This window comes from Caretta caretta, chromosome 8 (genome assembly GCF_965140235.1).
Source record: "Caretta caretta isolate rCarCar2 chromosome 8, rCarCar1.hap1, whole genome shotgun sequence".
Classification (NCBI taxonomy): domain Eukaryota; kingdom Metazoa; phylum Chordata; order Testudines; family Cheloniidae; genus Caretta; species Caretta caretta.
In genome coordinates this window covers 78,098,171-78,111,208 of record NC_134213.1, presented here as the reverse complement: position 1 = coordinate 78,111,208, position 13,038 = coordinate 78,098,171, and the positions used below count along the sequence as shown (strand labels likewise).

General features: G+C 40.7%; 1 protein-coding gene across 2 annotated transcripts in view; it reads right to left on the bottom strand.

Moving 5' to 3' along the window:
• The window catches only part of LOC125640838 (uncharacterized), a 197,797-nt gene that overhangs the window by 156,137 nt on the left and 28,622 nt on the right, over window positions 1-13,038 (bottom strand). For both annotated transcript variants that reach the window (XM_048859855.2, XM_048859856.2), the window contains one exon: window positions 11,650-11,771. In XM_048859855.2, coding sequence (XP_048715812.1) covers window positions 11,650-11,771 — 122 coding nt within the window. The remainder of the gene's footprint in view (window positions 1-11,649; window positions 11,772-13,038) is intronic.

The window sequence follows — 13,038 nt, the reverse complement described above, 5'->3', positions numbered from 1 at the left end:
AACAGGCTGTGAAATACTGAAGATGAGGTTTTTAACGCATGTTTTTCCTGAATAAAAAGCTAAGATGGATAGAAAAAAACTGAAACCACTTAAGATTTATGAAGTCTCTCTCTCTCTCTCTCTCTCTCTCTCTCTCTCCCCCTGTTAATTTTTTCTAATACTTGACCTTCTTGTTCAGTTATCTCACAGGCCAGTATTCCAATAACTACCTGTTTCTAACAATGACCTCTGTACAAAACCTCCAGTGTTTTTAAAAAAATGGTTGATATTTATTTTTTAAAGTTGTGGCTATTGCAACATATACTACACTAAATTCCTGGGGAACCATGTCAGTCTGCAAAATCTCCAGTGCCTCCCCCTACTTCATCTCCCTGGAGTCATATATAACCTTACTAGTTGGAACTGTAGGTAACCACCATCATGGGGAATATTTTCCTCCTACATTTTAGAACAGTATAATTTATAACATGATATGAAAACCAACATAAATTAGTAATTCAATCCCTATATTCCAATTTAATGAATTAGAGGCTTCATTGCATTATTGTTTTGTGCCACTGGACCAATCATTTGGTTTACAAACAGAATGTATTTCTTTATTAATCAATAAATGCATATTAAATAAAGGTATCTTACATAAAATTATGCTGATATCTCACAGGGGCCAGCATGGAATTATTTAAAATATTATTTTCTTAGTTTACTCTCAACAAAATTAAATAAGAATATGAAATTTGTGTCTTCATTTTAAACTCCTTTTAAGAGGACAGGGATGAAGTTATTGCCCGGTGGCAACTGAGGAGCACTTATCAAGATAATTATTTTAGGATTACAGTTCTGAGCTTTATACAATGTGGTTAAGGATCATTTTGGACATCCACTGAGTAACCCATAGTCAAAAAAGGGCATGACAAACAAATGGCACAATTATTGTATTTGGGTACTTGCAACACTCTTTCAGATAAGAAAGAAAAAGTGAATGCTGGCTACTTGGGGATGAATCAGCCCATAGTATTTATTTATTTAACAGTTGTAAAAAAATAATTCATAACTAGAAGAATTCCACCACAAATAATTTCCAATCTCTGGAGAAGAAGAAGAAGAAGAAAAGCCAACCCCCAAGCCCACACACACTTCAGGAGTGTTCCCTAAGCACATACAATTTTGATGTGATGCCCGAAACCCAAGTCTCCTACTCAGGGAACTATCTTTCAGATTAACCAAACCACTTATTAATATAGGCAGAGTCAGGAGGGAGCCAAAAGATAGATTTTTTCATGACTTTTAACATGCTGCAAACTCAGTCCTAGAATCATAGAATATCAGGGTTGGAAGGGACCTCAGGAGGTCATCTAGTCCAACCCCCTGCTCAAAGCAGGACCAATCCCCAATTAAATCATCCCAGCCAGGGCTTTGTCAAGCCTGACCTTAAAAACCTCAAAGGAAGGAGATTCCACCACCTCCCTAGGTAACGCATTCCAGTGTTTCACCACCCTCCTAGCGAAGAAGTTTTTCCTAATATCCAAAGTAAACCTCCCCCACTGCAACTTGAGACCATTACTCCTTGTCCTGTCATCTTCTACCACTGAGAATAGTCTAGAACCATCCTCTTTGGAACCACCTCTCAGGTAGTAGAAAGCAGCTATCAAATCCCCCCTCATTCTTCTCTTCTGCAGACTAAACAATCCCAGTTCCCTCAGCCTCTCCTCATAAGTCATGTGTTCCAGACCCCTAATCATTTTTGTTGCGCTTCGCTGGATTCCATCCAATTTTTCTACATCCTTCTTGTAGTGTGGGGCCCAAAACTGGACACAGTACTCCAGATGAGGCCTCACCAATGTCGAATAGAGGGGAACGATCTCGTCCCTCGATCTGCTCGCTATGCCCCTACTTATACATCCCAAAATGCCATTGGCCTTCTTGGCAACAAGGGCACACTGTTGACTCATATCCAGCTTCTCGTCCACTGTCACCCCTAGGTACTTTTCCACAGAACTGCTGCCTAGACATTCGGTCCCTAGTCTGTAGCGGTGCATTGGATTCTTCCGTCCTAAGTGCAGGACCCTGCACTTATCCTTGTTGAACCTCATCAGATTTCTTTTGGCCCAATCCTCCAATTTGTCTAGGTCCCTCTGAATCCTATCACTACCTGCCACAGTATCTACCACTCCTCCTAGTTTAGTATCATCCGCAAATTTGCTGAGAGTGCAATCCACACCATCCTCCAGATCATTTATGAAGATATTGAACAAAACCGGCCCCAGGACCGACCCTTGGGGCACTCCACTTGATACTGGCTGCCAACTAGACATGGAGCCATTGATCACTACCCGTTGAGCCTGACAATCTAGCCAGCTTTCTACCCACCTTATAGTGCATTCATCCAGCCCATACTTCTTTAACTTGCTGGCAAGAATACTGTGGGAGACTGTGTCAAAAGCTTTGCTAAAGTCAAGAAACAATACATCCACAGCTTTCCCTTCATCCACGGAACCAGTAATCTCATCATAGAAGGCGATTAGATTAGTCAGGCATGACTTTCCCTTGGTGAATCCATGCTGACTGTTCCTGATCACTTTCCTCCCATGTAAGTGCTTCAGGATTGATTCCTTGAGGACCTGCTCCATGATTTTTCCAGGGACTGAGGTGAGGCTGACTGGCCTGTAGTTCCCAGGATCCTCCTTCTTCCCTTTTTTAAAGATGGGCACTACATTAGCCTTTTTCCAGTCGTCCGGGACTTCCCCCAATCGCCATGAGTTTTCAAAGATAATGGCCAATGGCTCTGCAATCACAGCCGCCAACTCCTTTAGCACTGTCGGATGCAACTTGTGCACGTTCAGCTTTTCTAAATAGTCCCAAACCACTTCTTTCTCCACAAGGGTTGGTCACCTACTCCCCATGCTGTGTTGCCCAGCGCAGCAGTCTGGGAGCTGACCTTGTTAGTGAAGACAGAGGCAAAAAAAGCATTGAGTACATTAGCTTTTTCCACATCCTCTGTCACTAGGTTGCCTCCCTCATTCAGTAAGGGGCCCACACTTTCCTTGGCTTTCTTCTTGTTGCCAACATACCTGAAGAAACCCTTCTTGTTACACTTAACATCTCTAGCTAGCTGCAGCTCGAGGTGCGATTTGGCCCTCCTGATTTCATTCCTACATGCTCGAGCAACATTTTTATACTCTTCCCTGGTCATTTGTCCAATCTTCCACATCTTGTAAGCTTCTTTTTTATGTTTAAGATCCGCAAGGATTTCACTGTTAAGCCAAGCTGGTCGCCTGCCATATTTACTATTCTTTCGACACATCCTTTATAATACCTCTACAATTCTTTGCTACCCTTGTTGTTTCAGTATGCCCTTTCTTAAAAAAAATTGATTTTGGGTGAGAAGCTCACCTGTTTAAGAACTGTATCTTAACCTGCTAGTAAAATAAAAAACTGCCTACTCCAAACATACATTTATTAGATGTACAGGCACACATTGGGAACAGGAAAACAGGTCCCCTTCACAGTGTCATCTGAATTCACCTTTGACTGGCTGGCACTGTAGTCAGAATGGGGAGCTTGCAGTCTAAAAGTCATTCATGGATTTTTATTTCGTAACATGAGTTCTACTGAGTTTTTCCTCACCATCCTTCATGTGAGTGTACTATACTCTTATAATTATATAATTAGCATATTCCGCACCTATTTTTCCCTGGTCAATGGTGTGAAATATAAATACAGATATGCATAAAGCTATATACTTGGCAAGTGAAGAAGCACAGCCATTTAAGAAAAAAATCTGAGTCACTAAGTATTCCCACATTTGTAGCCCAGATGATGGTCTTGTACCTAGATGCACTGATCTATCACCATTATCAGAACAGCTTTTCTTGGTGTGAGTCCATCACTTTAAAATTGTGGCAGACGCATTGGTACAATGAGCTCTTGCACTTGGGACCTGCATAAATACCATATGCTTTACTGTCAACCACCAAGGGACAGACATGTTTTGGCAGCCATAAACAGGCAATAAGACACACTCCTTGCCTCACTGCCAAGTTCTCAAATCTGCATTTTAATACTTCAATAGCAGCTGCAGAGGGAATCAAATATGGCAGAGGAGAGTTTGAGGGTCTTGTAGAATACTACAGAACATTGCAGATTATCACATAGGTCAACCACATTGTTCGGCAAATAGCACTGTATGACTAATTCAAAATTCAAATTGTGGGTTTGAGAATTATTGGACTATAAGAGGCTACTCCCTCACACCTCACCAATCAAAGGAAGAAGAAAGGACAAAAAGTCTGAGAAACAAACAAACAGATTCTGTTTCTATTTTGGGCAGTTCCCAAAGTTTTAATCATTCCACTCTTGGCAGGCAAGACAGCAGTCCTATTTCTTCCACAACAGGGTCCAAATAAGCCATTCTAATTCCTCTTTGCGAGTAGCGAAAATATCAGAAGGGTTTTGAAGTGATAAGCTCAAAAGGAACCTTCGCATTTAGGTTCAGATTCTGATACTCTTACTCACAGTGAATTGCACCTTATTCTATTCTAGTTCAGGATCCTGACGCAGGGAAGAAAGGTAAGCAGCAGGATACGGACCCTGGACCTCAGGAAAGCAGACTTCGACTCCCTCAGGGAACGGATGGCCAGGATCCCCTGGGGGACTAACATGAAGGGGAAAGGAGTCCAGGAGAGCTGGCTGTATTTCAAGGAATCCCTGTTGAGGTTACAGGGACAAACCATCCCGATGAGTCGAAAGAATAGTAAATATGGCAGGCGACCAGCTTGGCTTAATGGTGAAATCCTAGCGGATCTTAAACATAAAAAAGAAGCTTACAAGAAGTGGAAGGTTGGACATATGACCAGGGAAGAGTATAAAAATATTGCTCGGGCATATAGGAATGATATCAGGAGGGCCAAATCGCACCTGGAGCTGCAGCTAGCAAGAGATGTCAAGAGTAACAAGAAGGGTTTCTTCAGGTATGTTGGCAACAAGAAGAAAGCCAAGGAAAGTGTGGGCCCCTTACTGAATGAGGGAGGCAACCTAGTGACAGAGGATGTGGAAAAAGCTAATGTACTCAATGCTTTTTTTGCCTCTGTCTTCACTAACAAGGTCAGCTCCCAGACTGCTGCGCTGGGCATCGCAAAATGGGGAAGAGATGGACAGCCCTCTGTGGAGATAGAGGTGGTTAGGGACTATTTAGAAAAGCTGGACGTGCAACAAGTCCATGGGGCCGGACGAGTTGCATCCGAGAGTGCTGAAGGAATTGGCGGCTGTGATTGCAGAGCCATTGGCCATTATCTTTGAAAACTCGTGGCGAACGGGGGAAGTCCCGGATGACTGGAAAAAGGCTAATGTAGTGCCAATGTTTAAAAAAGGGAAGAAGGAGGATCCTGGGAACTACAGGCCAGTCAGCCTCACCTCAGTCCCTGGAAAAATCATGGAGCAGGTCCTCAAAGAATCAATCCTGAAGCACTTGCATGAGAGGAAAGTGATCAGGAACAGCCAGCATGGATTCACCAAGGGAAGGTCATGCCTGACTAATCTGATCGCCTTTTATGATGAGATTACTGGTTCCGTGGATGAAGGGAAAGCTGTGGATGTATTGTTTCTTGACTTTAGCAAAGCTTTTGACACGGTCTCCCACAGTATTCTTGTCAGCAAGTTAAGGAAGTATGGGCTGGATGAATGCACTATAAGGTGGGTAGAAAGCTGGCTAGATTGTCGGGCTCAACGGGTAGTGATCAATGGCTCCATGTCTAGTTGGCAGCCGGTGTCAAGTGGAGTGCCCCAGGGGTCGGTCCTGGGGCCGGTTTTGTTCAATATCTTCATAAATGATCTGGAGGATGGTGTAGATTGCACTCTCAGCAAATTTGCGGATGATACTAAACTGGGAGGAGTGGTAGATATGCTGGAGGGGAGGGATAGGATACAGAAGGACCTAGACAAATTGGAGGATTGGGCCAAAAGAAATCTGATGAGGTTCAATAAGGATAAGTGCAGGGTCCTGCACTTAGGACGGAAGAATCCAATGCACCGCTACAGACTAGGGGCCGAATGGCTAGGCAGCAGTTCTGCGGAAAAGGACCTAGGGGTGACAGTGGACGAGAAGCTGGATATGAGTCAGCAGTGTGCCCTTGTTGCCAAGAAGGCCAATGGCATTTTGGGATGTATAAGTAGGGGCATAGCGAGCAGATCGAGGGACGAGATCGTTCCCCTCTATTCGACATTGGTGAGGCCTCATCTGGAGTACTGTGTCCAGTTTTGGGCCCCACACTACAAGAAGGATGTGGATAAATTGGAGAGAGTCCAGCGAAGGGCAACAAAAATGATTAGGGGTCTGGAACACATGACTTATGAGGAGAGGCTGAGGGAGCTGGGATTGTTTAGTCTGCAGAAGAGAAGAATGAGGGGGGATTTGATAGCTGCTTTCAACTACCTGAAAGGGGGTTCCAAAGAGGATGGCTCTAGACTTTTCTCAATGGTAGCAGATGACAGAACGAGGAGTAATGGTCTCAAGTTGCAGTGGGGGAGGTTTAGATTGGCTATTAGGAAAAACTTTTTCACTATGAGGGTGGTGAAACACTGGAATGCGTTACCTACGGAGGTGGTAGAATCTCCTTCCTTAGAGGTTTTTAAGGTCAGGCTTGACAAAGCCCTGGTTGGGATGATTTAACTGTGAATTGGTCCTGCTTCGAGCAGGGGGTTGGACTAGATGACCTTCTGGGGTCCCTTCCAACCCTGATATTCTATGATTCTATGATTCTATGAATAGCTCCATCAAAGTCAATAAGATTAGTCCTGGAATAAGATGCTACTAACCCAGAGTTTGGGCCTCCAATGTTTTAGAGAGTAATGTTTCTGCAGGGAATGATACAGATTCTCTATGTAGATGTACAATGTATTGACTCAGTAAGTAAGAAAAACAAATATTTTGTTGTCAAATTTCTTCCTGTTATGAGTCAATATTAGACTTGTTTTATTTCAGGAAAGCCTAACCCTGGTCTATATAAAAGTTTTCTCCTAAATATACTCTGCTGACATGCTTATTCCTAGAGACCTGCTTAATTATCCAAAATGTAAAAGAAGGTGGAAGAGCTCTGTTTGAATAGTCCTGATGCTGCCTCAGCAATTTCTGCTCCTGGCACATGCTAATTCAACAGCCACTGATCATTTGGAGTTAAAGTGCAAGTAGCCAGCTGAATAGGATGCAGTTGTTCTTATTCTTGTGTTGAATATCAGGGTCAGAGGTGCGTACCAGATAACACATAGCAGATGTAGGGAGAGTAAAAAGAATGTTAACTTATGGTGACCACCTACATTTCAAGGAAATAGAAGGACTGTATGAAAAAATACAAGGAAAGGTTATTTTTAAAGGGACTGCATCATATAATATTTTTGGTACAAAAATCATGCAGAATACAAAATCCTATATTGGTATCACAGTGCAGGATCCATTAGGTGAATATTGCAGAAATATATAACATCTACCCTATACTGACTTTATGTACCATAATATGGGACATCTTTAAAACACGAGAAGCATGATCCCCCTATATTCACTACAAACTAGGGAGGAAAAGTTATGTTTCTTTTTACACTGTCCACATGTTCTATAGCAGCTTTGTCATGGAGCAGCAGAATGGCAACCCTGTGAAGGTGAGATGAAGAAAAAAGAAAATCTGATCTGAATTTGAAGGAAGATCTTCTGGACAATTATCTAGATAAATAAATGCAGACACACCATTCCACTTGAGTAGCCACAAAACAGAGATTTGACATAGGAGAAGAGAATTTTATGAACAGTTTTAGCTGCTTCATCCTGTTTTCTGACCCTGGGCTAGATCCTCAAACCTGCTCCAGCTGTGCAAAAGGCCCCTCGTTATATCCAATAGGCAGTTGAGGATTCCTCCAATAAAGGCATACAGAGTGACAAATTTATGTGGCCACTATAGCTAGCATAACTTAGAACAGTTACTTGGCTGCTCCAAGTTACTGAAGGCTGTTTCAGACCTTGGCAGCCTCACAACTGGGAGAGAAGAAAGGTTCCACCTGATCATGTCTTGTGCCTACATTTATATATTGCAAGAGACAGGTGTGAAGAATGTAATTATTTTAGGTATTAGCAATAAGTAAACAATCTACTGTACTTTCAGGGAACACAAAAACACTTAAACAATTTTAGATACAGCAGCCACCTAAAATTCTTGCTTTTGTTTTTCCTGCCAAGAGACATTTGTTAAATATTCTGAAATTCTATAAGGAAGATCATATAAGTTGTAAGGACAAAGAAGTCTTAAAGCACTCCTGATTATTTTGCTAGAGGATGAGAAAACGTAAATAAACCTTGATTGTAGAAACAAAGATGCCTAACTACCTCAGAACCAAATGTATTTCTACCATTCTACATGCATGTACTGTCTAAATAGGTTAAAAATAATTGTGCAAGTCACGATAAAACTTTTCTGACAAAATATGGGAAACTTTGTTGAAAATATCAATAAAAAGCCATCCAGCTCAGACTGCATAGTTTATCTGTGACACAATTACTGGATTTTTTTTTTTAAGTAATGTATGTAGAAAAACCTAAAGGAAGGTTATGCGTGAAAGAACATAGGTTAAAGACTAGGTGTAAGGAGGCAAGTTCCCCTAGAGTAAAAAGCAGTGAGTAAAAATAATGATATATAGATGAATGAATGACTTGATGTCATCGACTAGTACTTGCTGTCTATTTTAGAATGAATTGTTCCATTCATTTCTATGGAAATTTTGTTCTGGTATTGAGTATGCAATTCAACTTCCTGATTTGGTCAATTAACAATATAGGCAAGTAAATATCCACAATACTCAAGTGGTATCAGACCGCTCCAATGCTGTTTGGAGGTGCTGATACCCTACTTTTAAAAGGCCTAGTTGCCTCATTTAGACAATGGGTTGAAATGAAGGAAAGGAAAATTTATACTGAGGGCCCAGAAGGCCTCACAAATTCTGAGCTTCTATACAACATATATCACATCTCAAGTAACATTAAACATCAACTCCCCTGATTCTCAGAAAGGGAGAAATATTCAAAATTATTTGCAATCTAAAGAAGTCATTCTTTCTCACAATCAAAACAATCCGCAGAAACGACTCCTAGTTTATGGCTAAAGCTTGGCTGAAACAATCTAGCAAATCATTTCTCAGAACGTGGAAGGGAATGTATCCCCCTCAGTTAACTTTTGGGCTGCTGCCACTTTCCATTTTGGCAACCAAAGGAATGTTGTGGGCACCATATAAAGGCATCTATGGCAGCCTGAGGGTTAAAGTAGACATTTCTTATCTTTGACAGATGGTTAATTCATGGTCATTATTGCTAAATTCAATTGCTTAATAATTTAGATATGACAAACATGTGTGTAGTAATGTTTGCCAGGGCACCCTTCTAGAATCCTAGGATGCAATAACCCCCTCAATGCTTTCACCACACATCCCCATGCTGAGTATGACAGATTGAAACAAATACAGCCTTTCTGGATATTTTAACTCTCTAGCATCGCTCTTGTTACATTAAAGAGTGGTTCTAGGGAGTTGTGTGTTCTGAAAAACAATGAGGAGTCTGGTGGCACCTTAAAGACTAACAGATTTATTTGGGCATAAGCTTTTGGGGGTAAAAAACCCACTTCTTCAGATGCAGATCTTTTCTTCGGGTGTTTTTTTACCCATGAAAGCTTATGCCCAAATAACTCTGTTAGTCTTTAAGGTGCCACCGGACTCCTTGTTGTTTTTGTGGATACAGACTAACACGGCTGCCCCTCTGATACTGTGTGTTCTGAGTTACTTTTGCTAGGGCTGCCTGAACTGGCTTGACTAAAAATAGCAATTTAGTCAGTAAACTTAATAAAAGATCAAATTTTTACAATGGTCTCAACTTATCCTCTAATTTTACAGCTGCACATATTAACATTTAAGCAATCTTATTACCTAACTTGCAGACATAGAGCCTAAGCCCAAAAGGTGCTGAGTATCAGCAGCTCCTATTGAAGTGATGCTCAGTACCTCTCAAGACCAGCCCATAATCAGGGAGGCAGATGTATTAGCATTTGCACCAACAACTAATTGCACTTGTAATTTTCAGCCTGCAATTAATTGTAGTTGCAAAGATGGAGCCAATTATATAGGCAGCCTTTTAAGTATCAGGCTCTTGATGTTAAAAGAAATAACAGGCTATTCCGTGCCCACCCCCTGCACCAAACCCAGTCCATTTTATTTTTTTTAATTTATTTATTTTGAGGGGGGAACAGAACACAAATATCTGGCAAGTATTTCTTTAACAGTTCATATTTCTCTGCATTGCCTTCCTTCAGCGAATACAGGCAACAGAACATCCCTCTTCCCCACTTTGGCACCAGAAAGCACCTTACAACAGGAGACTTGATCCAAAGCCCAATGAAGTTTAAAGACTCCCATTGACTTCAAAGGGCTTGGGTCAGACCCAAAGTCAACGTACTAACATTCTAGCACAAAATACCAAGCCACAACACTGGCTGAAATCCATATAATTTATATGTTGTTGCTAGAGCTGTGCAAAAAGTTCACACAACTCCAAAAATCTGAAAACTGCTTGCTCTTTTGTTTTATTACAAATGAGGAACAGAGTCCAGGTTTGCAAAACATTTTGCCAAGGTTCACTAATTTATTGTGCTGATTTAGGCTAATTTATGGACTTTGTATCGAAATATGCTAAATGTGTGGCTTTGACCACAAAAACCAGGTATAACTCAGTAGCTTTGGGTTTCCTTTCAAGATCTTAAGTTTATACGTTTCCTGTACTTTTTCCCTCTCTTTAACCCACACTGTGTCACTTTATGCCTCTCTCTGCAAAGCCCTGATATGTAATACTTTTAGAACGTAAGCTTTTTGGGACCGAGGTCTTGCCTTTGCTTTTTGGTTTGGTGCCTAATTACACACCATTGTCACTATAGAAAAAATTATACTAATAAAATAAAGAATGATAAAAACCAATTATAATAAAAGGGAAAAGTCACATGGTGTTTTTCCAGTGTGGCTACTAGTCCGGCTCATAATTCTGGCAAGCCAGGAAGCCCCAAGTAAATATATGAAACCTAAACCTTACTTATTAGTTTTCATTTGTTACAACCATGGGGAAAACTGAACCCAAACCCTTCGTATGTTTTGGGCTTGTGAACACATTAACCAGTTCTGACGTAAAATATTCACCATATCTACTTCAAATTAAACAAGAGCTGTGGAAATCCCTCCAAGTCACATCTCGCTCTTATTGCATAGTCCACAACACACAAAATCATAATGGCTTTAAACTGTTGCCACTTGGGATCTGATCTTACAAGGTGCTGTGAAGAATTGAACACTCTCAACTCCTTCTGAAACTAATAGGAATTGAGGTACACAGCACCTTACAGGATTTTCTCAATATCTTGTGGGATTGGTCAGTAAGTGCTCTGACATCTGGAGGTTTTAAAACGACACCTCCTTTTCTCGCCCTGAACTTGAGGTTGTAACCATATGTTTGTAAAAGGTTTACAGAACACAAATAAAACCAATGGAAGCTCATCATAACAGTACACCAACATATGGTGTACTGTGCAGAGTGAAAGACAATCTAAGATGGAAGAGAATATTCTGCATTAGTTCCCTCACCTTTTGTATCCAGGTTAACACACACTTCTGGTGAGCAATCAAGTTTTTGCAGTCACAGAAGTGCAGCAGAGCGTCACGACCCATCTCGTCTCCTTCTCGACAGATAAAGCATTCTTTTGACTCTAATTAAAAAGATTAATAAAGTAAGAGAACACATCAGGTTTGCATCAATCATAGCCCATGTGGTTCTTATTATTGCAATTAAAAGTTATCTCCTCAAAATTGTTGGATGAAAGTGCCATTGTCTACAATTGAAAACACATTGAAGGGAGTTTTCCAACTTATTCTATTTTAAACAGTCAAATTTAAAGAACATTGTGGAGATAATGTGTTCAAAAGGGTCCTTAAAGGCAATCTATCAGGAAAAATACATTTCTGTCCCATGAAATCCCCTTATAAAGAATGTGCATTGTGCATCTTAGTGCTTTTTGTTTTAAAAAAGAATGAACATTTTGGGCCTAATTTTTGAAGGTGCATCAAATGCAGCCTCTGTTATTGAAGGGGTAATTTAGAGTTCAGTCCTGCAACATGCTGAGGCCTTAAACTTGCACTTACATCACTGGGAGTTAGAGTGCCCAACACTTCTTAGGAGTGCTCAGCACTTTCCATGATCGAGCCTTTACTGTGCTTAAGTTCTTGCACCCAACCAGTCAAATTTTTAGCTGGTGCAAATTGGCTCTGTTAATGTCAGCGGAGCGTGGTCATTTACATCAGCAGAGAATTTGATCCTCAGTTTTTCACATCCAAGCTTTTGCACCCACAAAAACTTGGATTTGTGGATTTGTGCCTACTGCATTTGCAAGCATAAATTAACTATTTTTTGCACATGCAAAATCTTACGTGTATAAACCTGTGCAATCCAAATGCACACAAAATTGCACCTGCTGTTTTAATTAATTTGGAAGTCTGGCTCTTTATGACTTTCTTCAAAGTATGTTACAGTTTCGAATTCTGCTGCAAAGCATAGTTTTAATGACAGGATGATTAAATAAAGAATGCTAGTATATGCTGATGGCTTTTTAAAGCTTTCTTTGTGTAAGCCAGCTTTTTTGTTTTTTAAACTGCTGCTCTTGTATTTGGCAACGGATGCAATGGCTTCATGGAATTCTGCTAAAAAAATATCCAAAATGCAAGTATACTTACATACTCAGGCACTAACTTCTGAAGTAGTTTGCTTGATGCTATTTAAATAAAGATTTGAACACTGGGAAAGGAATCTCTTTTCCAGAACCAAATGGGAACGAAACAATTCTTAATATGTAATGTATCACAAAGAAAAACCCCAGTGGAAATCACAGAGAAAATACTTGGATTTTTGTGAAATGGGTGATAAAAGGCCCCTGCCACCTCTATCTGCACTGAAGGCTGCTCATCATTTTGCCTTTTCTG